The following is a 26869-nucleotide window of genomic DNA, read 5'->3' on the forward strand; positions in this document are numbered from 1 at the left end:
TGCTTTAAAGGGCTGTCATATTGTTGTGCAGGAGGCTGCCTGTTGTAAAAGATAATTACTTCCCTGCTTCAAAGGTCAGATGTGATGGCAGGGAATAGGCCTATGAGCAAAATGAAATCGAGCATTACAGTCAGTCAGGGATCATATTTACGGCTGGAAAAAATATGAAAGACAAACTAAAAATAAAGAAGAACCCTAACTTTAATCAGATCCTCAGGCAGACCCCCTTCTGATTAGGGCAGTACCCTTTTTGTTGGTGAAAAGGTTAAGTGATCCATTGAGGGTATCGTTATTAAAATGTCAACGTGAGATTATAATTGATGTGGAAGGGTTATTAAATAGTTTGTGATTTAAGGGTGATGGAGGCAAAAAAGTCACAAAACCTAAGAAGGGGGAAATAGTGACTTCCTGTTAAAAACAAATTTACCATACTTGTATGAAAAGTACTTACAAATAAGCTTGTAATTAGGAACCCATGATGTACAAAATAATGTGGCGTCGCAGTTAGCAGAAAAGAGAAATGTAATTTAGTTTTTAAAGAGAGAATATGAAGCAGTTCAGTATGATACTAATTTATTTAAGGGATACTTAAAGGGATGATTTGTTTGTTTTTAATGGGTGGTTACACAGTTTCGATGTCACAAGCAAAACCCTGGATAATTTATCATTTTCAAGTTGAAAGCCAGCTGTATCACAGAGGGAAAGGGATTAGTTTCCTGTCAACTTCCTTTTTGGAAAAAGTAACGTGTGCACACTGAAAATATTTCCAGCTTGGGTAAAGTATGTTTGAAAATACCTTTTGGGTAGAGTCATATTTTGATGGGCAAAGAAAGAGGACTGGCTTTCAGTATTGTGTATTTATAGAAACATTTTGAGAAATCTAAGGGGCTTTTTCTCTTTCGCTTTAAAAAGTACACACTGTTCAAGCTAGGAGAGTTTTGCCAGCGTTAACCTTGATGTCTTCTGGCACTGCAGTCTGGTGGAAAACATTCTTTCAGAAATCGCTCTGTACTTTGAACTGTTGAAGGGACTGCTGTGGTATGGGTGTGCAGCAAGGGTCACAGCATTTCATTTCTGAGAGGCAACAGAAGGGCTTTATTTTTTATGTTTGTATACATGTGAATGAAAGCAAAATAAGAAATACAGGGCGTGGTGGAAATGTGGAACTTTACTCCTTTAGAGGATGTACCTGTTCCTAAAGCAAAAGGTAGGGAAAGTGCTGCAAATGTTTATATTCATGCATGAGTGGAGTGTTTACTAAGTCTTTTGATTTAAAAAAAAGTAAAATTTCATTTTTCTAGCAATGCTCTGTGTACACAGGATGAGGCAGATAGTAAATATTTATGTGAAAAATATGAAAAAGACATACTGTGGAAGAGTGAAAGTGCATATACACTATTGCAATGTGAGAATGCCCTACTGTAAATATAAAACAAATACAAATTGCTATTAGACATCAGTACTTCAGGATAAACCTTGACTAGGACTCAGTTTTAAGATGTTTCCTATTGTGTACAATTCCTTTAATATTAAGGTTTTTTTTCTTTCCTTTATTCCTCAGCAATAACAGCATTCATGTGAAAATGAAGTGTTTTATTTGCCAGATAGCTCCTACTGTGTTTTTCCTACCTGAAACTATTTTGCTTTCATTAGCTAGAAACACCATCCCTTGGGATGCTTTACTACAAAGCATGTCAAAAGTATCCCATGGGAGCAATCTTTCACTAACAGAAAAATAAATGGGATTTCTCCTGTAGCTACATTTTCCCAACTTCAGTTTCTAGAAACACAGTAGCTCACAAGATCCACTAAATCCCAAATCTCCTTTGAGTAACATGAAAGTAATCCTTTTATGTCAAACTGTAATATAACAGTAAAAAACTATAGGGGTTTTTTTGTCAAAGCAAGGAAGGACACAAATAAGCATCTGTCAATTTGAAGTAGAACACGTTGCAAATGAGCAAGACTTGTAAGAAATTAAAAGTTTTCACTTGTTTTACACAGTAGTTGCTGAGTGACTTACTCAGGATGTTATTAGTAATCACTGTATAAAGATAAATAATGCATGAAATCACCATTCTGCTGGTTGACTCATGCTCTAAAGATGACCTCTGCAACACAAATAGACACTGGCTTAGATTACAATGAAAACTATGGTGTTTGACATGAAAGCCACATTACCCTGTACTAACTGCGTCTGAATTTGAACAAAATGTGCTGGATGTCTACATAAAATGATACTAAGCAAAACTATGCTATTTGTTGCTGCAAATTTTGGTATGCAATGCTCACCTGAGGATTTTCCTGTCTTTCCATTCTGTCCAGTGTTGAGGGTGAAGCTCCAAGCAGTGAAACTGGCACATCTTTGGATAGCCCATCTGCTTACCATCAAGGACCTATAACACACAGTTCAGCTATAAGTCCGGACCATTACGATCATTCTGCTTACGGGCTGTATTCTGTCTCCCCTGGACAACAAAGGTCTCGGAGGCCGAAACTTCAGCACTCAACATCCATACTGCGAAAACAAGCAGAGGAAGAAGCTATTAAAAGGTCAAGATCACTTTCTGAGAGCTATGAACTCTCTTCAGACCTACAAGATAAGCAGGTATTTGAGCTTTGTTACCTCATTTATGACAATGGCAACGTGTCCGTAATATGAGAAAAAACTTTTCTAGCATCACTTCAGTTGTGAGGCTGAAAATACTTTTGTTTCCTGCAACCAACTTAGTCCAATATAGTCATGTGTCAGCATTTCTGTGTCATGTCGTCCCTGTGTCCCATACCCCTTTCCCCCTTCCTGAAGAAACACCTAAAAGATATGTTAATAGTGTTAAAAGTAAAAACAGTTCTACTAGGAATTGTGATTTCATGCTTGGGACAAGTGCTAGAATGTAATAATGCAAAATATTTTTCTAAGAAAATGAGATATTTTGAAACCTGGATACCTTTGTTGTTGCTGAAACAAAGGAAGAATTTATTGCAACTGATATTCTCTCATATATGTGGGGTGAGTTCAAAGTCTTAATTTTTACTCAACTAGGCATATGCTATATATGCAACTCCTACGTGCTTTACATAGAACTGGATGGAAGCTGTGTAGATGTTCAAAGCCTTTGTCTCTAAAAAGGTGCTTCTGTAAGACAGTCAGCCTCAGCCATTCCTTTTAAACTTTATTCTGAATGTAGTCCTATTTGAAAGGTGTTTATTGCCATATAAGTTCATATTTATCATTGGATAATGACTGGATACCCACAAGTCCATGGGCCCTGATGGGATGCACCCCGCAAGTGCTGAGGGAGCTGGGGGAAGTCATTGCTGGGCCACTCTCCATCATCTTTGTAAGGTCCTGGAGAACAGGTGAGGTGCCTGAGGACTGGAGGAAAGCAAATGTCACTCCAGTCTTCAAAAAGGGCAAGAAGGAAGAGCCGGGAAACTACAGGCAGTTCAGCCTCACCTCCATCCCAGGATGATGGAAGAGCTTGTTCTGGGCGTCATCTCAAAGTATCTGAAGGAAAAGAAGGTTATCAGAAGTAGTCAACATGGATTCACCAAGGGGAAGTCCTGTCTGACTAATCTGATAGCCTTCTCCGATGGCGTGACTGGATGGATAGATGAGGGGAGGGCAGTGGATGTTTCCTACCTTGACTTCAGCAAGGCTTTCGACACCGTCTCCCACATCATCCTTGCAGGCAAGCTTAGGCAGTGTGGATTAGATGAATGGACAGTGGGGTGGATTGAACAGTGCCTGACAGATAGAGCTCAGAGGGTTGTGGTTAGTGGTGCAGAGTCTAGTTGGAGGTCAGTAACAAGTGGTGTTCCCCAGGGGTCAGTACTGGCTCTAGTCCTCTTCAATATATTCATCAATGACCTGGATGAAGGGATAGAGTGTACTATCAGCAAGTTTGCTGATGACACAAAACTGGGAGGGGTGACTGACACACCGGAAGGCCGTGCTGCCATTTGGCGTGACCTGGAGAGTTGGACAGAGAGAAACCTTATGAAATTAAACAAAGGCAAGTGTAGGGTACTGCACCTGAGGAGGAATAACCCCATGCATCAATACAGGTTGGGGGCTGACATGCTGGAGAGCAGCTCTGTGGAAAGGGACCTGGGAGTCCTGATGGACAACAGGATGACCATGAGCCAGCAATGTGCCCTGGCGGCCAAGAAGGCGAATGGCATCCTGGGGTGCATCACGAAGAGGGTGGCCAGCAGGTCGAGGGAGGTCATCTTCCCCCTCTGCTCTGCCCTGGTGAGGCCACATATGGAGTACTGCATCCAGTTCTGGGCTCCCCAGTTCAAGAAGGACAGGGAACTGCTGGAGAGGGTCCAGCAAAGGGCTACAAAGATAATGAGGGGACTGGAACATCTCTCATATGAGGAAAGGCTGAGGGACTTGGGTCTTCTTAGTCTAGAGAAAAGAAGACTGAGGGGGGATCTTATTAATACTTACAAATCCTTCAAGGGAGGGTGCCAAGGGGATGGGAACAGTCTTTTTTCAAGTAACGGGCATAAACTTGGACATAAGAAGTTTCATCTAAACATGAGGAGGAACTTCTTTCCTTTGAGTGTGGCAGAGCACTGTCACAGGCTGCCCAGAGAGGCGGTGGAGTCTCTCACTCTGGAGACATTCCAAACCCGCCTGGACGCCGTCCTGTGCAACTGCTGTAGGTGACCTGCTCTGGCAGGGGGGTTGGACTGGATGATCTCCAGAGGTCCCTTCCAACCCTGACCATTCTGTGATTCTGTCATTTGAAAATGATGCTGTAATAGCTTAAGGTAAGCAAATATGCAGGTTGCACTGGATTTCACTGATAGACGAACAGTAACCAATGCATCAATGTTTTTTGGTTGGCTGTTTCAAGTGGTTTTTTTGTTAGATCTTCCTTGCCACAGAGTATTTTGTTTACTGTGAATCATTGTGGTATATTGCATAGTCACTCCAACTTGTATGTTAACATGGCAAAAGTGGAAGCAGGCAAAATTCCAGACAAGAAGCGAACTACTCCTGATTTTGACCACACATTGGTAGTCGGTGAAATTTATAGGGGCTAAGTCTCCTTTGCCATCTGTTGTTCTGAAAGTTCAGGTTAGAGAATTGTATAACATTGTTCCAGAGAGACCTGGAAGAGTAGAGCTTGAGCTCTGACTTAAGGTTGAAGCTAATATTTGGGATAGCAAGTATGAGTTTAGTTTAGCCTTTATGCTCACCAAATTCTATACTGGAGTGGGGACATACCAAGTTCCCGATTCATGATCTAGATCATGCCAGCTCTGATATTAAATTTGACCTCCTTGTGAGATCGAAAATGTTACTTCTTTTTCCACCTTTGGCAGTCATTTTTGCTAGATGTCTCGTAAGGGATTGATATAGAGTGTTAGGCTTACTAAAGAGGTCTCCTGCACTGCAGATATTCCACAGAGCCTAATTCCATCTGTCCTTTTATGCCAGTTTGATAGAGAATGAGGACTGCAGATGTTATTTTGTATGTGTCTGGGGAGTTCTACCCAATAAAAAGTGACAAGGATACATAAAGGAAGCTTGATACTGAAGATTTGCTTACTGCTCTTGAAAAGCTCTCATTGAAATCTCAGAAGATACTTTAAAATATTTAGGAAAATGTCCAAGGCTTTGACTAAAGGCAATGTGCATTAAATATGCATTAAAATTTATTAGAAATATTAGTCACAAGTCTAGTAAATCATCTAGGCAAATTCTAAAATATTCTCAATTAAAATTCCCGCCAAAAGCTCCTAAGTTATGATAATTAGTGATGATGTCATTTGGTGTGTGAACCTGAAGGACAACAGCCTGTTTGCAAGAATAAAGTCCAGATTATTTTATAGAATATTAGGTTTTGTTTTATTCTTTCCCACCAGCTCTGCCAGTTTTCTTTTCTTTAGGTTTGACATGTAATTTTGAGAGGACAACTAAATCAATAATTCATCATTTATTTTGAGATTAGTTCAGCAAAATAATCTCTTACAGTTTATTTAAACACACGTGACCTAATGTATGCTAGGGATAGAAATAGTGGCAAATGTGTGGCAGCAGTGACAGTGTTGTGATAGAAGTTCTTAATAGTTTTTTAATTGTCAGAAAGCCTTACAAGTAACCTCATAGCCTCTTTGACAGGTGCAAATGTGGGGGTAATATAACTCCCATTTGGGGGGGAAAGGCTAAACAATTTTTTTAAAGACAAACTGTAGAAAATCATGCAGATATTTACAGATTCCCAGCTCAGAGATCAGTCACAGCTTTTTGAGCTTAGGTAAAAGAAGTTTCAAGATACAGTCAAAAGAACAATTTCTTAGCAGTAATCTTGACCTGATCCCATCTGAGAAGTTGGCCTCCTCAGTTATGCCAATAACTGTGTATAACATTTTTGCATCTAGAATAAAAAAATAAAAACATAGTGATTCACATTTAAAAACACTGAGAAAAAAAGATCATCTTTAATATAGAAGAGGAATGGGAGCTGCCAAACCTGTCAATAGAGCTGAAAGAAATACCTCAACTACTCCCAAATGGTAGACATAATGGACTAGAGAATATTTTTAGTAGCATTTAGTTCCTTCCGTAGAAGGAGGGAGAAGCCCCATCGATATCTGAACTTGAACAGTTACTTGGAGAGATCCCCAAAGTATGAAGGGGAGAGGTTGTGTGTGCACGAGCACGTAACATAAGTAATGGGGATCTGGATTTGCAAGGGAGGAGAAATGACTTCTGAATCATTGGTGTATTATGAAAATTGCATGGACTTATATGAAAATGCTGCCAGAAAAATAGTGGGTTTAATTGTAGTACTAAACATATTGATTTGTGATGGATGTTTTGTGTTTGTGAATGATAAGGATCCAGCAAAGACTGATCAGAGCAGAAATTAAATATTGGGGAAAAAACTGAAATAAAACTAGGTTATTCATCTTGTTCAGTGTTTTTTAAATAAGTGATGCTTTTCATGTTTTGGAAAGAAGGGTTTGAAAATATCTAACAAGTATTCCAAAAATATTGACATGTCATTTTCACTAGGTTAAGTTGATAGCCTTTATCAGGTACAATACATGTATTTATTTTACATATTTGTTCTGTTAATTGGAAACACCGGCAATATTGAGTGTAATTACAAGAATGAAAATAGATTTGAATTTGTATTTAGAAAGTCTGAAATACATTCTTGGTTTGAGAAGGACTGTGTATGTGGATATTCTATCAGAGAAACCTCTGGAAGCATATGATCTAGGAGGCTCAGTTTTGCTTTGACATCAGGCCTGAGTGAAATGATGCTGGGTTTTATTCATGTAGAAAGTGCTGCATGCCTGGAAAGGTGATGGCCACTTTTAGAATTTACTCCCAAAATATGGCAATTTGCATTATACTTGGATTTCACATCTCTACAAAGAAAGAATGACTGCATTATGCTGCATTAGATTACCATTTTGTCTGCTTTAACATGGGCACACCAATGCTAATGTGTGAAAAACAAAATTTAAACACACACAAACTGGCAACACCTTGATTTTATATGACAATATTCACATAGTGTTATTTTTGACTGTATTTTTATGGTGGTACTTGCAAATGACTATTCAGTTCACTATTTGTGCAGTTGTTAGTCTGGAGTTTTGAGTTTTTACTTTCAAAAACAGGACACACTTTGAAAAATTTCTGAAAATTAAAGTTATTAAAAGAATATATATACACTTTAACCTTGTTCTAACCTGCATCAAGTTACAAAGTAATTGTGTTCACTCTTTCACAGGTGGAAATGCTAGAACGGAAATATGGAGGCCGTCTCATAACTAGACATGCTGCTCGTACTATACAAACAGCTTTTCGCCAGTATCAGATGAACAAGAATTTTGAGCGCCTTAGAAGTTCTATGTCTGAAAATCGTATGTCAAGACGCATTGTACTGTCCAATATGAGAATGCAGTTTTCCTTTGAAGGACCTGAGAAAGTCCACAGCTCTTACTTTGAAGGAAAACAAGTTTCTGTTACAAATGATGGGTCAAAGCTGGGATCTCTGGTACCGTCTGAATGTGATGACCTCGGAGAGTCAGCTACAATGAAGTCTCCAGCAGCATCTACTGATTTTGCTGATGCTATAACAGAACTGGAGGACGCTTTTTCCAGGCAAGTAAAATCCCTTGCAGAGTCCATTGATGATGCACTGAATTGCCGTAGTCTACATTCTGATGAAGTCCAGACTCCGGATCAAGTCAGAAGTCGTGAGATGGAAAGGGATAGTTGCGCTCAAACTAAACCAGCAATTCACAATGTGGATCACAGGAAGCTCGATGAGATGACAGCGTCATACAGTGATGTTACGTTATATATTGATGAGGAAGAGTTATCTCCACCCCTTCCACTTTCCCAGTCAGTAGACAGACCGTCCAGCACAGAATCTGATTTGAGGCTCCGGTCTGTAAACTCTTCTCAAGAGTACTGGTCCATGACCCACAAAGATGATAAGATAGACACTGATACGAGCTGCAGGAGTACCCCATCACTGGAATGTCAGGAACAGAGGATGAGAATGGATCATCTACCATTGCTAACTATAGAGCCACCCAGTGACAGTTCAGTGGACTTGAGTGATCGATCAGAGAGAGGTTCATTAAAGAGACAAAATGCATATGACCGAGGGATCACTAGTCAACAAGGAAGCCCAAAACACATCCCTCACAGTATTCCTGCCAAGATTATATCCCGAGAGGAACAGGAGGCAAGACATAGGGCTAGGCCTATAGATAGTCATTTAGCTATCAATGGCACAGCAAACAGGCAAAGCAAATCAGAGTCTGATTATTCTGATGGAGACAATGACAGTATCAACAGCACTTCCAACTCTAATGATACAATAAATTGCAGCTCAGAATCTTCTTCCAGAGACAGCCTAAGGGAGCAAACCTTGAGTAAACAAACGTACCACAAAGAAACTCGCAACAGCTGGGATTCCCCTGCCTTCAGTAATGATGTTATCAGGAAACGCCATTATAGGATTGGACTGAACCTTTTTAACAAGTAAGTACAGCGTTTCCTCCTTTTCTCTCTGTGTTTGGTAGAAACATAGCCACTGAACCAGGAATATTTTTCTTGCATCAGATAAGTACAACAGATAAGGCTGGTGTCTGATACTGACTTTTCAGTGAAAAAATAAGCAGCTTGTAGTGACTGTTCATGTTAGAGTACTTACAAGTTGATGTCTTCATCGTTAAACAGCTTCAGGGGAAAACAAGAAACGTAATTATGTGTGTATATATATGGTAGTTAACTATTGAAGAGGATGGATCAGATTCCTTTCTTGTTGAAAATACGGTGGCTTCATCCTGATCCATTTTTGGTGTTGTAACAAATACAAATTTCTTCCTGCCCTAATCATGTAGGTATTGTAAAACTTGTCATATGGGAATTAGAAATAACAAGCAGTGTAAGATGAGTTTCCTGTTTACACAGGTAGGGCCTGAAATTTTTTCAGTAGATCTTACCAAACCTTTAATACTAAAAAACAATGTGCTGACAAGTTTTATGCTAAATAAATATTTATTATTTATAGTAAAATATTTATTTCTGCCTATGACTTAATTTTCCCATGTATGGAATTGTTTAAAATGTCTATAAAATAACTTTCTGAAGTTTCTTTTTTTTTTTATTGAAATACTTTCTTCTTCGGATGCTCCCATGTGGCTGTAGTGAAACCATGAATATTACAATAGAGGGTAACAAATAATATACTGCTTAAACTCTGTATGTATTCACATTATTGGAGTTACACAGATCTCATGAGAACTATCATAATCGAAGGTAAGAACAGCCAGGTGGTTTCCATTAGAATTCCTAGCTTTTCTTCACTGTTCAGTTGATGCCTGGTGTGCCAATTTCCCTGCCCTAGAATGAGTATCATTTGCTTAAACCTTTTCTGGTACCAGTGCTTATAAAGCACCTCAGAACACTTAGATGAAAGATGCGTAGTGCCAGAATTTGTTCCTATTTTTACTTTAAAATAATGTTGGCAGCTTACAGTGTTTGTAGAAGTTTTTGAAATATTCAACAGAGTACTTCAGGATTCCTCTATGAAATTGTTGTAGCTTCTGAAGAGCTAATAGATATTTCGGGGTGCTGCCACAGGCCTTGCTTCACAGTCTCCTACAGCTTGAAGGAGTTCAGCCGTCCTTCTCAGCTAGCAGTACTGTGATCTGTTTTGTTTGGATTAGTAGGTCAGTGGTTCATCATATAATAATATGTTGTAACATTGCAGATAATTAAAGCTTTTTGATACAATCACGTGAGGCTGTGCATTCCAGTACTAAGTATGGACTGGCCAGGTTTGGCTGAAAATCTTTCAGGTTTGTTTTTTTTTATCTGTGTAAAAAGTTAATAGGCCTTTACAGAAGTTTTTAACTAATTGGAAGTATGTGAGTCATAGGATGTCTGCAGCTTTTACTGCTCATGAAGTAGACTGGATAGGAAGATATATCAGTTTGCTTTTTTTAGAAGGTTTGAAAACATTAACATCCTTGGTGTGGGGGATGGGGAGGAAGGTGATGATACTGTTTGGCTGACATTTAAAAGACTTCGTGTTTGCTCGTTTTTTTGCACAGTAATAAGCCTGAAGCAGTCGATGGTCAGTGAACTTCAGGTTTGATAATACAGTGTTTTGAGTCAATTGCAGAAGGGTGTAATTAAAGAAAGGTGAATGGAAGAAGTGCTCAAGCAGCATGCAGCAATGAATGAGAGTGGTGGAAGTTGTCGGATGCTTCTCGTGAGACATACCGTTTCAGTAGGAGGTTGAAAGTGAAAAATAAACATCAGGAATAGAGAAAAAGAGAGCATTGTTTCAAACACATCTAAGTGATCTTACTGCATGGACTTGAACAGAGAGTAGATAAACCTTATTTATATATCAGCTGGTTGTAAGATGACTTGCAGTTTCTTAGCAGTGAGTTCTAAAAGATAGCACTGAGCAGAACTCCAGGTAGCACCTCTGTACGTGATCTTTTGCTGTGTGTGATTGTTTCATTCCCCCACTGCGTTTTGTCTCCAGAACTGATACAGGACTGAAGATTCTAATTACTTTCTGCCAAATCACTCTGATCCTATTGACAGCTCAGACTGTTCCCAAGTATCTCATGTATCTTGGTTTTGATTATGGCTCTTCAAGTCTGCATATTGTGACATTTCATTAATAGTGTTATTTCCCCTCTGTGCAATGTCAGGTATTGAACCATCATAGAATGTGATGGTGCATGAATCTGTAAGCTTTTTTGAAAAGAGAGCCAGGAAACTTCCAAAGCTTTATTCTTCAAAAAGTTCAGAAGGAGACTCTTAGGAGTGTATCAGTGGGACTGCAGATTGCATTTTTTGAGGTAAGTGAAGGGACAGAAATTATGTTCAAGCACTTGCCAGGGTTTATGGTTAGTGATTTCTCCAAAATGAAGAATCCTTTTTCCTTTTAGATATGTGCTGTACAGATGCATTAGTCTCAGTTAACTTCTGAGCATTATGCTCATTGTTCTCCACTCATGAAGTATGTCATAGCATCTTGCGTGTCCAAATGTTTTTTGAAAAGCCATGTCCTAGATGGCAGCTTCCTTGGCGAAGGCTGCTATTTCACAGGCAGAACAGCGTAAAGGAGGATTGCCCAACCTGGTTAGACATGGGCCAGGAGGGGCACCCGCAGGTCAGACAGACTTTCTGCAAATCAGTCCTGTCCTCGCAGTTTCTCTCTCATGACGTGGCAAAAATGCAACTGCCCAGCGTCTCATATAAGCAAGGGTCTGCCTGCGCATTCAGTCCTGTGTTGCAACCTGCTTATGCTTCCTATTGTGTGACTAGATAAACACCCACAAGGTGATGGGATACATTTTTTAGTCTACGCTCTGGTGTTCAAGTCAATGCAGCAGAATCATTTAGGTGTCTTTTGACCACGTGATCTTCCATGACACATTTTATGATCATAAAATGAGGGAGTAGTCCAAGTCTTGGCAGCGAGCTCCTGAGAGGATGTGTGCTCCACCCATGCGGAAGGACTGTGCGCAGAACTGAAAGAAGGGGCTTTGAAGTTACCTATTACAAGAAGTCAAGTTTTTTTCCAAATGTTTGCATCTATCAGAGGAAATTTTAGGGATGCCTTTCACAAGAAGTTCACGTTCATTTCATTGCAGCTTTGAAAGCTTTCTTTCAAACTAAGATCCCAAACATTAATTAACAAATAATCATGTCATTTCTTTCTGGTACATGAAGCTTGGCTGAAATGAAAAGAGTTTAGAACCTTAAAGAAGTGCATGAATTGTAGTAGAATAAATACTTCTGCTTTGTTCACAAGGAGTGTTGATAGAATCAAGTTTTAAAAAGCATGGAAAGTCACTATCCTCACACCTGATATTTCAACAGATGCTTTATAATTTTTCTGGCTTTCCTATTACAATAATAATTTTCGGAAGCCAAAGCGCAGTTTTCTCACCAGAGGCCCTTTATTAGAATAGCCAGTTATTAGGTGGAGTAAAAGATGAGCACAACCGGTGGTCTAGTTCACTTAATCGCCATTATGTGCAAAACATTAGTAGTACAAGGGTCCTTGGAGAACAGAGAACACAGGACAGTAGAAAAAAAAACTATAGGTAATTAAGAACCATTTTTCTGGGAGTTTTATCACTTGATCATAGAATTTGTTTCAAGCTGTCACTCAGCACTCAGTTTAGAACCTTCATGTTGATTAAGAAGTATACTTTTTTAAAAAGATGTTTTGTGGTATCCACTATACTAGAACATATAGCATCACCCAAACAGAATGATTTCTGCCAAAGAAATTGCAAGTGAGTAAGAGCTTCTGTACATTCTCCTATTTTTGAATGGCAGTAGTGATTTTACCCTCTCAATAGGCTGTCAGATTGTGTGTTACCATTCATTCATTGCCTTCCTAAAGGAAGGATTGCAGGTGCGTGCCCAGGGTGCAAGGGCTCCCAGGGAAGCTTGGTGAGGCCAGCTGTGCTGAATTAGGCATTTTCTTCAGTGTAGTTTGAAAGGGATGTAGTCTGGGAGAAATTACACTAGAAACCATTCCTCCCTTATAGACAGAAGGAAAACACTACCTAGAAAGGTTTATTTTGCAGGCTCCAAAGCCTGCCAATGCAAATCCAGCCTTTGAGACTGGATTGCTTATAAACAAGGCTTCAAGAGGGCTTTTGACTGCTGCTTTTTTTTTTTTTTTTTTTTTTAAAAGGGGGGCGGGGGGGAGTAAAAAGGGCTGTGATTTTATTCTCATGTTTGTTTTGACCGCAGGCTGGAAATACCAGGTTTACCAGTTATTGCAGCCCAATCTGGTAGGATTTTCAGGTTCCATTCTGCTACCGATGCACTGATGGTTCTACCAGATTAAATAGGACCGAATGGTTTAACCTGAGTAGTCTGAGGAAACGTGTCCTGCCCTTGGGTCAATTTTGCAGCCAGTAGTAGCAGACTGTAATTCTGTGCAGAGCTGTGCGTGTATAGGAAGAAGTATATTGCCATATTCCCTTCTCTTGTGCCACCACGATGGTGGTAGTAACTCTGGCTTCTTGCCCTGGTATTTGTGGCTACCAGGTATGGTTGTTGATAACACTGCCCTCAATTACTGTCTCCTCAAACTGCGGTGACACACCCAACTGGGCCATGTCGAATAGAGTACAGTGTAGTGATTATTCAGCATTCTCTCAGGCAGGGAGTACAAATACTTTATGTATTAATAAAGTATTCTCAACAAAACGTGGACGAGGTTAGAGTGGTTTAAAAATTTGATGTGACTGTGCCTAGTATTATAAAATATGGGAGATAAAAGTTTGCGTTTGGGAGGTGTCCCTGCCTATGGCAGGGGAGTTGGAACTCAGTGATCTTCAAGGTCCTTTCCAACCTAAACCATTCTATGATTTTATGATTCTCAGACTCCTTTGTTAATCTAGCAGAGACTGGACTCCTATTTAGTATCTCTTTTAGGATATCAGATATTGGAAGACATTGTTAAATGTTCTCTCATCTGGCAGCGTTCCTATGGCATTGTGATTTCTTGCCACGGGAACCAGGTGTGCTGCTACCAATTTCTGACATTGCTGGTGAAGTGAGACTGTGAAGTACAGTGGGCCATTTGCACCATGCTGCTGTGCTTTTTATGCCGTGGCATAATCCTGTTGAGGGCTCTTTTTGTGTAGTGTTTTGTTGAAGGTTTTACGGCCTAATCTTGCACGTACATCTTGGAGGTAAATGAACATGACACCACTTCACATTGCTAGAACAGAGGCTAGGCTATAAATATTTTCACATTAAGTTTTCCCAGATGCCTTTCTGCCCCCTCCTCTTTTTTGTCCTCTTTTGCTTTCTGGAAGGGGTAGTGACAGATGGAAAACTGTTCCCTGTGTGTCCTCAGTCCATTATAGCACACTGTTTTGAAGAGTTTTCTGTAGCTTCCTTCATAACGGGCTATTATCAAGGTTCCCAATCTTCCAAAGTTCTCCGAAGAACTAAAAAGGCACGAGTATCTGTGTGCATTATGCAGTGATGTATCATCTTTTGACCTGTAAGCCTGAAAGCCCTGCTGGCTTCATTTATTGCATGATGGGAATGATTGTATTTGAAATTTCAAAATTGCTATTGATATGATTTGGATACTAATTCCAAGAACAGACTTTTAAAAACATGTCTAGAATCCTTGGGAAGTATTTATTTTACTAAGCAGATATGAAAGGAATTTGCCGAGTGCTGGTGGGATTATGCGAAATAAAAAAATGCAAATTACAATTTGTAGAGAAATTCTTGTTGGAAATCTGAGACACTCAATAATAATATTTGGGAGAAGGCACATTCTTCATTTTCCGTGAAAGCAGCTTTAACTGTTCAACAAAGGTATAGAGTTTCTACCAGTTACACGTGGATAGAGATTGAAGGTAATTTTGGTTTGTGCTGTTACATTCAGAAAGTACTGCAAACCTTTTCTCTATTTGAAATCTTTAAAAATTTCCAGATGTTATTAACTTTTTACCATGTTTCTCAAGTAGCCATTAGTTTAAATATTGTAATAAGTGTACTAATCTGATGTTCCTCCATTTACCCCAATCGCATGCCTAATGAATTTCACTTAAGGTGCTGAACTTAATTTATGTATTGCTTTCAGTCAGGTCTGGTGGCATCCATTCAGCATTTAAATGTCTGGTCTGAAATCATGTCTTTTTAGACTGTTGCCCTTAGAATTTTAAGTGGAAAGCTTATTGGAAACATTTTGAATGATCTTAGACTTTGTAAGCGCAGATTGGATAGGAGGGAGAAGGTGTAAATCAAACTCACTTGGTTCTCCTTACCTTTGAACTAAATCTATTATTTTGTCAGCTGATCTCTAATATCTTTGCAAATCATGTATCTTTTGTGATTTTTTGGAATGATTCAATGGAAAGAGGAAAGGGGAGACAAGAGGCTTGTTCAGGATTTCGCAACAGAGCCGTTTGCCATCCTCGTGTATACGCTGAGAAGGACTTGACTATTGTTGCAACATCTGGACTGCAGATTATTCAGCCACAGACAGTTCCAACAAAAATTAAAATCAAAGCACTCCATGTAGCTTGTCCTCTAACATGCCGAGGACTTAGTAAGAAGAGAAGAATGTTCTTAGTATGACACTCATTATTTCTAAAAACGTTTAGCCCTAAGTGAGAACACCCAAAGAAAAAAAAGCTCTGTGTGCTTTGCTTTGTTCTGTTCATGTTTTATCTTTTCTCCCTGAGGACCCATTTCTCCTCCTTTTTTTCTTCCAAAATGGGTGTTTTGATTAGCATACATTATGTCCTGCCCATTAAAAAGAAAACCATGAGAATTGAACCAATAGTATATTTAAGCGCCGGTTTCAAATATGGGCACAAGGATTCTCTTTATTGCCATTAAAAGGGAGTATAAACTTTACCAAATGTTGAAAGCAAATCTGGCTTTTGAAAGGCTGCACTATGACCAGCAGTAACTGTGCAAGCTGTGTCGCTGGAACTGTGAAAGAGCCATTACCTCATCCTCTGCCGCCAGCTCCGCCTGCCCTTAAACATTCTGGGCACACGTCTCCCTCCCGCTGCTACGTGCCAGGAATTGGTAACTGGTTTGCTCTAACAATGCCTGGGTGCGTGCTCAGGATGCAGTCAGTTGTTAGAAAATGACCCTGGGAATGGAGGAATTTGACTGGGTGAGCAGCTCCCAGCCGAGCATCTGATAGGATTCTGGATGCCAGAATTTTAATTCACTCTCCCCCACCCCCAAATCCCAAGTGACCATATTTTGAGGGTGGAAAATGTGACCAGCTGACTTTGCCGGCATACAGAGGGCAGTTTGAACGGGGAGTTGGAAAGGCTGTATAGGAACCCTTGGAAGAAGAGTTAATGAAAAGAGAAGGGGGCACCAACTCTTTCCTCCTGCTTAACAATTCACATCTATCTAGTGAATTGGGTTTGGTGGATCCGTAAATGAAAAATCTGGACATCTTTTAATGGTATTTTTGCATTGCCAATTTAGAAGGTATTCCTTTTAAGGTAAGGTAAATGTGATTGTCAGTGTTTCCCATTTGCAGTCAGCAGAGTTGCAGAAATGGAAGCTGAAGTGCTTATGTTATGTGTAACTGGGGTGAGGGTGTGGAAAGAGAATTTAGGGCAGGGACACTAGAAAACATTAAGACAGGGACTGTTCCTCAATTTCAAGGACATAGTCATCTTAATGTCTCATCCCTGACTACAGTTGCATAAACATGAAAGCAATATTCAGCCCTGGCAAATAGTTCTGAGAGAGCCGGCAGGTTTTTCATGTATCTTGTCTCAAAGTGGAGCATGTTTTGCTCTGCTGGCAGCTACAAACTCTTTTCCCTACTCTTTGAGAAATGCAGAGATGCAAAGGGGTCAGAGGAGGTGAGAAAATCCTCATGGAGTGTTTTTGGACCATTTATTTAACTAAAATATTTTCTTTCTTGCGAGGAAGGAAGGAGCGGGAAGAGGAAAAACAAAAAAAGCAGGCTGTCCACTGCCAAGAGAGGGAATAATGAGGAGCTACAAAATCTGCTATAGCATGATGAGTCAGGATTGTTTTTACTAGCCAGGACATGTCCAGCTACTGCACTGCAACTGCTTGGGGTGTGCCTTATAATCCTCTTCACTGTGCTAACTGCCTGGTTCCTCAAGGCTGCTGCTTCTCTTCTGGAAAAATCCTATTTCTGAAATAGCTTTAAACTCTGTTTTTTCTTCCTTTATTAGAATAACCCAGATTTTCTGCATGGACCCTTTAGCTGCCTTTTATACACTTTTTACAGTTTTGTGATCAGCTCTGATACACGTGATAATTATCAGGCAAGCCTAAATGTTCAGTAGCAATCATGTTTAATGTATAATTTCCTCGCACTCTCCTAGGAAATAGTGACATAAAGAAACTGATCAGACGGAAAGTTAATGGTAGATTTGTTCAGGTCAGGTACCCAACTTCATGAAAACAGAAGCCTACAGAGTTTCCTCTCTTTATGTTGCTCACCCACCAAATAGAACTGGGCACTGAGATCACTTCCTAGTGAATTCTTTTGTTAGTTACATGAGTATAAATTAACTTTCACTGAATGGAGATTACTCCAGGTAATTTGGTGTAATTGCAAGTAAACTGTGACCTTCACACCTGTGGTGATAGTTTTTTTGGTTTGGTCTTGAATGAACCTGAGAAGTTCATTCCAAACTGAGAAGATTATCATATCATAATGTAGCGGAGAGAAGTCTTCCCCACTGGGGGGGAAGCTATAGGGCTTCTGCCCAATTAACATCAATAACTATCTCTCCATTTCTGCAAAATGCAGAGAAACTGTGAGAAATGTGCTGTTTCTTGGCTTATTTTCCTCACCCAGAGACTCTTTCTTGTAGTTACCCGAAGATGCAATTGACACCTAGTTCTCCTTTCTCTTCACTGAACAGTTGTGTTACGCCAGGAAGGCAGAGATCAAGCTTCCCAGTCAATTTCTCTTTAATTTTTTTCCTTTCGGTCCCCTTCTTGCCTTGCATAGTTGAGTGAACTCTAACAAGTTGGCACTAGTTTTGGTAGTATTTTAAGAATATTGGGTTTTTTCTTCTTTCCCAGAAGGTTTAAATTAAGCAGTGATTCTCTTAGCTTCGTTGAGGCAGCAGTAGGATATTCAGCAAAACGAAGAAGTACAACTATAGAAAGAAAACTTAGCTGTCTGCCAAACTAAGGAGAATGTTCAACTAGCTTGTTACTGCCAACTTGACTTTTTAAAAATATTTAACTTCTTCAATGATTCTAAGAAAAGTCTTAGATTCTTGCTATTAAAAAGCCATCCCTGGATTTTAATGTTAAACTAATGCTTAGTTTTGTGACAACTGTAAATATTTTCAAAATGGGATCTCCAGTATCAAAGGCAAGGAAAATTATTTTCTTTTAACAGAGGGCTGGCATCATAGCTGCATTAAATTCTCCACCCCCAACATGAAAAGATTTCTTTGGCAGCAGCATGTTTGTGAACTAGGTCTGTTTGCAGTGTTGACAGCCTCTAAGAAATGTTTGTAGTTCTGGTTTGCTTGTTTTCTAGATTCTCTCAGCTAATGGTCCTTTCAGTGTAGCGTGTGTGTGTGTGCCTAAACATAGAGGAGAAACCAAAAAGCATAGATGTGCCTTCAGAAATACTGACATTCTTTCAAGATGTTTCACCGAGCTCCTCATCTTCAGTCAGGCTAGCATTATCCCCCTTGCCTTAGATGGCTGTAAGAACGGTATGTTTGTGGTTATTTACATTGTGTGAATAAACCCTTAGTTTACCTCGGAAGAGACTTTTGGCATTGCTGGGTCTTGGAAACGTAGACTTGGGCAAGCTGTTTTCTGTGCTCGTTTGTTTGTTAATGCTTCCATTTTACAGCTCTGTTATTGTCTGAGCATCTAAAAGGAAATACAAAGATTTAATGTGGTTTTGGATGCTTGTAAGCTTTACGTGTTTAGCAAGTCAAAAGTAGGGAAGGCTTTATACATTTTTGTGCTGTGGTTTTGTTGAATATTTCTTTTTGAGGTGGTGCTTGCTATTCTCTTCTCTTGTTGGTGAGCGTGGATGTAGGCACTTTATCCACACTGTGGCTTAGTTAGTAGAACTGATTGTGCAGCTATGGCAGGAATTTGACTGGATTTTTAAAAACAAATCCAAAACAAGCCAGCACACAAAAAAACCCCAACACCAAAAAACCCCACAAATGCAAAACAACAAAACCCCTTATTCTCCTAGTGCAGTTTGTCAGGAAGTCCTAAACCAGCAGTAGGAATGAGAGCAGAGACTCATACCAGTGCTGGCACTGCCACTGAAGTGCTCACCCTTACTACAGCACGTGGGTTTACTGTGTTTGTGTTACAGTACGACTGGCTGTACCAGTAAGGCTGGTAGATAACAGTAAATGTGAAGTTTGTGCTGATCCCTTTCTTACCATCTAGAATCTGACTAAAAGCTTTTCCTCCACCGAGTTCACTTTTCAAATTCACTGCAGTGAATTTTTTTTGTTTGCAAAAAACAGTGGTTTTTGTTTGCAAAACCAGTGTTTCCTACAATTTGAAAGGTAATATTTTGAATATTCAGGTAATGCAGTGCCATCTTTCCCAAGTACCACTAGCCTTTGGACTCCGGTGTTACTGCATGTCCACCAACAGCATAAGGTGGTGTATTTCTAACCGTGTTTCTTTTTGTGGCTTAAACAGCAACCTGAGTGTCTGTCCCTGCTCCTGCACTACCTGCTGGGTTGTGTGAGCACACTTGTTGACAGCTTTGCTGTGAAGTGACTTGGGCAGTCAGTCAGCAGATGCTCTTACCCTTCCCCTCTCCGAAGCAGGAGCTGCTTCTGACTGTGGCTTTCCTGCTTTCTCAAACTCTAGCACGTCTTGAGCAGAGCTGAAAACAGAATTCAAGCAGAGGAAATGTCAAACCAGGGCCTGGCAGCATGTGATTTTGACAGTCCATATTTAGTAATTCATGGAGCTTTAGGGCTGGTTTTTATCATTGGCAGTCCAGATTTTCTGCAACAGCTAGTTGGTGGTTGTCTTTGCAGGTTGATGGTGTTCTCATGTGGTGCAAATGATTATAATACCATGTATCCTGAAGTTGTCTGTCAGTGGTTCCTGTGACCAGGTGAAAGTTAATTGAGACAAATAATGATGTTCAGAACTACAGATGTCTGGATCATTGCTGTCCTTACTAATTTGCTCATGACAATAAAAATATTAGAAATGCAGTGTTTTTCTAAAGATGCTGTGCTGCTTATATACATATAGGTTTTAGTCTAATGAAAAAAATACTCCTTTTTTTTTTTTTTTTTTCTTTTTACTTTCTACGTGTTCCTAACTTGGATAAGGGACACTTCTCTCAGGAATGTATCGACTTTTATCTTCTTACCCTATTTATTGTTCTTCTTTTCTCTTCTACCCCATACTCCAAAGGGAGAGCTCATTCTTAGGAGACCTTCATGCATCTTTTACCTTAGCAAGTCTCCTAAACATACTGACTTTTGTGTGGCTTTTCCAGATTCAAACTTGCATAGCTGTTAAAGGAAAAAAAAACAACCAACCAACTCCTCCTAAGCTTCACAAGCTATAAACCCCCAACAAACCACCACTCTAATGAGACCTACACAAATGTCAGCAAGTTATATGAACTTCCACTGAATTTACGCTTTCTGCACTGCATGTAGAACTTGCTGAGTAAAAAAGCCATCTCCTCCCAGTTGGTACTACGCCTAGGCAGGAAAGGCGTAATACTGACTAGAGGAAAGGGCAGTGCTGTGCAGGGATTTACTATTGTCTTGGCTTTTAAGGGAATGAGTTTTTAAGGGGGCTCGGGTTTAGGTTTTTTGCACTTTGGGTTTTTTTGAATTGTTGACTGTGTGTGATTTTGCACTCTTTGTTCCTGCATTTTGCTTCCTCTTAAATATATCAGTTTCCAAAAATTGCTGCAGGATCCAACCTGTCTTCAGAAACACACAAAGACATCATTTTTACTGGATATGACCAGTGGTCTCCAAGAGGCATGCTTATTAAAATATACTGGTTTGGTCTGTTATTTTGAAGTTTGCATTACTTTCTCCATTGACGTGTTTCCCCTAAAAGTCACTTTAAACCATCCTAAAGGTTTTGCTATTAATCAGTTTCTTGGAAATTCCTTTGCCCTTTATGCAACATCTGAGAATCTTCTATAAATATGTTTTTGCACATCTTTTTGTGTTAGTTGATTTTTCTTCTTTCCTTCTGTAGATTCTTTTTGATTTGTTTTGGTTGGATTTGGTGGGGGGTTTTTTTGATGCAGAAGACATTTTTAAACTTTATTTTGGAAGCAATCCTATAAATATGAAAAGTTTTCTAAATATCTATATCATCAGCTATGTAAGGTGCTAGATTTAGATGGTGTGGTTTGGTACTAGTTAATATATTCAAATCTGAAAATAAATGGTCTGCTTATGCAGCTTCTAAGATTGCTATTTATAGACTTCTCATCTTCCCTGTTATTGGTAGGTGTAATTAACAAGCCATCACTGGGAATTTTCCTAATCACAAAAGACTCTTAGTTGTAAGTACAAACCAGGCTACGCTCAATTCTGAGTAGGCAGAAATGAGGATAACTTATGTCAGATGTCCTATCTCACGGTAAATCCATGACCTTTTCATGTCCTGCTCCTTTCTGCATCCAATCATACACGAGGAAAATTAGTGTTTGGTGAAAGAGAAAGTTTGTCCAATTTAAAACAGCTGGTTTTGCCAGCAGTAGAATCCCTGTTTGCTTGTGTTGTCTTTTAAAACCTGCCCTCCCAGAATCCCTGGCAGCTGCCTGGTATTTTTTGCCTTTTATTGGTAAGTAGCAAGTGAGTTTCCAGTCGTTTGCTGATAGTCAACAGTACAACCTACATGTCCTCTTGGATTTAAGAAGCAATTCTTTCATACTTAGTAATATTTGAAATTTGTGATATTGGGGGTGATTTACATTTCCATGAGCCTGTTTAGTTCTTCGATTTCTCTGAATTGGAAAAGAGGGAAAATACTGCTTGTGTTTAAAGACAGAGAGGGAGGGGAGGGCACCCTTGTGTACATTTTTCTCTTAACCTATTGTTAGCTTTACTTTTTAAGTAAAATTTCATTGGAAGTACAGCACTTCAGAGTGCTCTTACAAAGACACGGTTTTCCACTAAGTACTTTTCCTGTTGAATAAGGTAATGTCCCACCTGGTGTGGGGGTGGGAAGGAGTCTACAGTAGCAATGAAACCCCCTGAACCTCCCTGGGGAGATACCCATTGGATAAGAATTTTTTCCTTCGTCTGATATTTAACACCCACATTGAACCACAGAAACTTATTTTATTTAGAACTTTATTTGTGCACATTCCCATATAACCCTTAACCTCCAGAATTCTCTTGTGAGCCAAATAGTATTCATTTTGGTAAACAGGAAAACTGAAGGCATTGTAGGCTGCCTTGCTCACTGAGTGATACCTGAACAACTACAGAGTGGCACCAGCTGCCTCGGGCTACTTGTCCATTATGGTGTCCTTTAGAAAGTACTCTATTGTAGACTCATGACTTGGGGTAAGGTACCAAAAGACCACCTGAAGCTATACGTTCTGTTATTAAGAACAATTGTCCTGCTAATGCTTGCTCTAAGAAATCCTTTATCCCAGTTGTAGTGATGACTATCAGAACCTTCAAAGAAAGATCAAAGTAACATTACAGAAAGTTACAGTTCTTATCTCAACACCTGTTAGAAATTCTCTAGAGAAGCCCTTTAATTCTTGCATTCTTTATTTTTAGCAGTAGCTCTGTACCGGCTAAGTCTGGGTGCTTGGCTGTTTGCTGGGCTCAACCCACAAGTAGCTCTTCAGTTGAGTATTCTTTGTTTTCTGTTTTGACAGTTGCTGGAGAGGAACTCTCCTGGGTTTGTATCACTCCAGATTTTATGGACAGACGTAGCTCACTAACACGGGGGATGGAGAAAACTATTCCCGTTTTTCTTGGGTGCTGTGAATTTAAATTCAAAAAGATGAAGAATTCTGTAATACATCTCAAAAGCATATGAGCGTAGCAGTTACACTACTTACAAGAAAAAGGGTACTTTTTGAGTATGAAGGAGATTCTTTTTACAAGGTTATATTTAGAAGATGACCATATGCGTAATCTTATTTCAGATTAAAAGAGCCACAAAGCCTGATGCAAGAAATTGAGATTTGAGAACTCCGCTTTGATTAAATTATATATATTCCTCTGATCTATCTAATTCTTAATAAGGTATTAAGCATATAATAGGGTAATAGAGTAGGAGAACTGAATGGTGAAGTATTTACTAATGTTTTTTGCAATTAAAACCCCTGAGGAATGGTTATGGTTGTGCGATCAACCTTGTATAAAAATAGTACGGTCAGCTTGTCCTTTGAAATTGATTTTGCTTGCCTTAAAGGAAATATCTTTCAGGTCATCCAGCATGCTGCAAATCATTCACTCTTACAGGTGGACATTATATTATAATTCCTTACAAAATAAAGATGATGATGAAATTACTGCTTCTGTAAAGATATCCCTTTAATATCTTTAAAAGAAATTATGGTTGCCTGTTGTGCCACAGTGCTGGAAGACGCAGTGCACAATGTGTGCTGTGAGGGGAATTTTACATCACTTTAAAATATTAGCAGCATTTGCCTTTATAAGTGGTAGATTCTATTGCCAGAAATCAATTTCATCCCCAACACATGCTTCCTAACATGTTAAAATGAGTAGCTTCAGCTTGCTTTGTTTTGAGATCTGAAAATGGTTACAGCTAAATCTGGAGATGATGTATAAAGAAATGTAAAATACTCGAGAAACTATGAAGGTGCTTGTCTGAATGAGGGAGATCTGGGGCAATGGGTGTGATAAAGGACAAGAAAAAAAAAAACTACTAAATTAGACGGGAGCTCCACTATTTTTAATTGCTTCTTTTTGCATGACTGACTTTATTTCTTTTCCCTTATTGTTTGTATTCTCAGCTTGCAAGTTATACCTCTTCAGATGTTTTTGTTCAATAAGTTTAACTTTTGATAGCAAAGGGGTGGTAGGTCAGGCGTGTTCTTTATTTCTTGTTTGTCAGCAGCAGCTTTTTAGTTCAGTTTCTGGAAGGTACATCTCTTCCAGCAACAGGAGCATTTAGTAGCTGATGTTGGGCTTGTCTTTTGCATTGACAAGTGTTTTGACTTTCATGCCTGAAGCGGCTTGCATGTAAAGCTTCACTTTGGAAGGGTTATGGAGCAGGGAAATGTGTAATAACATGCAAAGATGTGTTTCAAAGCTAGTAAGCTATTAACAGTGAACAGTATGTCCTACAGGGTGGTTATATTTATCCTGAAACTATCCTAGTCCATACTAGGAGTATGTTAGTCAAAAGCAATTGGCAAAATTGTTGTAAAATTTTAATCAGATGCTTTCAGGTCCAATGAAAGAAAATTAATAGTTCTGCATTTTCATTTCTCCTCAGAAAACCTGAAAAAGGAGTCCAATACCTAATCGAGCGAGGTTTTGTGCCAGACACGCCAGTTGGTGTTGCCCACTTTCTCCTGCAAAGGAAAGGTCTCAGCAGACAGATGATTGGAGAATTTTTGGGAAATCGGCAAAAACAGTTCAACCGGGATGTATTAGAGTGAGTATTGTGTGTGGGGAAGAGGTAAGCATATTTTAATGTTCAAGTAAGACATTTCAGCAAGCTAGCGGTAGTAATGGTCTCTGAATGATTTGTGCCTATATCTGGATCTTGTTCTGAAGGAGAGGAAAACCAGACTTTAAGGGTTAAGGAAGAAAACATGCACATGAGCAAATATTTATTTCTTCAGTTTCCAGCTAAGTTACTGGGGTTTTTTATTGATCCAGCAGGATACTTACAAGGATTTATATTCCCTGTAGACATGTACATTTACTCTAAATTTATGTTTTAATTTTATTTGCGTTAGAGTATGTTATTTCAAAGTCTTTTTCCTTCCTCAGGCTCTCTAATAATTTACTGAATGGAACAAAATCATATTCTACGCAACATAAGGCTTCATCAGTAACAGAACAGGAAAATAATTATTACAGCCAAATGGCTGAGATGTTAGATAAACAGGGATTTCAGCGTGTACAGGCATATGCATACAGGCTATACAAACTGTTCTTTTCCAAAAGATTAGATAAACAAAAACTGGTTTAAAAACCAAAGAAATTCAAAGCAGAAAATTAGACTTCCAGCAGCTTGGTCATAAATTTCTAAACCTTATATACAGAATAGACCAAAAAAGAAGTTGCTTTATTTTAAGAAGGTGTTCATTTAAAACATATATTCTTGGGGGGCTTTTTTTTGTCTGATATACTGATACATAAACATGAATACATCTTAGTCCAGTTTTGTTCAAGGAATTATGTAAAAAATTTAGTTAGATGTTTAACAAAACTGCTGAGAATGAAAGCAAAAAAACCCCTCATCTTGCCTATTAAGGAAGACTAGGAAACAGTCTGACCGCAGGTTTTAACTGAAGTATAATAAAAGCTGTGCTGAAATTTGCTTTGGTCTATAGATGCAGCTTTCTTGAAGACTGAATGTCTGTATGAAGACTGAAAATCTATACATCTCAAAAATGTTAAAGTTTAGTATCATGATACAAAGTGTCTGCCAACACCTTATATTTTCTTTGCGTATTTCTTACAGACTGCTCTCACTGGCTTTATACTGCAAATATGTTGGTCACATTCCCTACAGTCATCCTGATCTTACCATTATGCTGTCAGAATTTATGTATCTCAAATTGCAAGCTTGAACACTGTGTTAATACAGCTAATGTCATGTGTGCATATGCCATAGACCTTTTTTTAGAGGTCTTCTCTTTCTTTCCTGTGCCTTATATAGTACAATACCCAGCAGAAAGCAATGGAAGAGGCTCTGTACCAAAGCACGCAGTGAAGTGTAGTAGCCAGCCTTACAATAAGGAGTCATAGAATATGGCTTGATTTTGATGCAATCCCTATTTAGCATGAGTCATTATTTGCTACTTGTAATGATCGTCTGGATTTTACAATTATGAGTCAGACTAGGGTGAAGACTTCCAAAGAGTGTATTTTTTTAATTTTTTAAAAGAAAACAGTACAGGTCCAGGATGAGATTATTTATAATCTTAGATGATTCATTTTGTGATCTTGAACAAATCGTTTGCCCTCATGGTCTCAAGCAGACTAGCAGAATATGGGTAAGTAGAGGTGTGGCTCTGCTAAGACAGATGCTGTATCTGTGACGAGGTGAATTGTTAAGAGTAGGGTCATAATCACCTACCTACAATCCCACAACAATCCTTTTATTGAAATTAATCAGTTCTTAAATAAGCTGTTTCAGCTATGCTTTGGGGTGAGGAACACCCTGTAAGTGGTGCAGGTCTCTCAATAGTGTTCTGAACCTTGCCTGCAAATAGGAACAAGGTAGAAGAGTCGATGGAATAGCATTTCATCTTAGATATCACATTTACAGACTGGAGGTATTTCTCTCTCCGCTTAACCAAGGAGCGCTTGATGTAGCAGAGATTGTCAAACTGGTAATAACTCCAGGTTGTTACATAGAAAAGATATTTTAACAGATAATCCTTTTTCTGTTACACAATTTAATTTCAAGTTACTCGCTTTGATTTGTTTTCAAGTTTCCCAGATCCTGGAAATTAGGGTGTTTCAAATGTTTGAAATCTTTTTGCTGGAGCTTAGAAAATATTCAAGAGAGTAGCCTAAATTTTTGACCAAGAGCTATGTTCTGGGCCTAGTGTAGTTGCTACCTGGTGGTAGCTAAACTGTAAAGGCGTTGTTTGGCTGGTGTGGGGCTGGCACAGCT

The 26869-nt window shown here is 39.1% G+C and overlaps 1 protein-coding gene across 1 annotated transcript in view; it reads left to right on the top strand.

The window, feature by feature from the left end:
• IQSEC1 (IQ motif and Sec7 domain 1) overlaps positions 1–26869 on the top strand; it is a 134459-nt gene that overhangs the window by 80339 nt on the left and 27251 nt on the right. Inside the window, exons 2-4 of the mRNA XM_009889918.1 lie at positions 2326–2608; positions 7767–9031; positions 24509–24670. Of these exons, the coding sequence (XP_009888220.1) occupies positions 2326–2608; positions 7767–9031; positions 24509–24670 (1710 nt within the window). The remainder of the gene's footprint in view (positions 1–2325; positions 2609–7766; positions 9032–24508; positions 24671–26869) is intronic.

This window comes from Charadrius vociferus, unplaced genomic scaffold, assembly GCF_000708025.1.
Source record: "Charadrius vociferus isolate BGI_N301 unplaced genomic scaffold, ASM70802v2 scaffold67, whole genome shotgun sequence".
NCBI classification, from domain to species: domain Eukaryota; kingdom Metazoa; phylum Chordata; class Aves; order Charadriiformes; family Charadriidae; genus Charadrius; species Charadrius vociferus.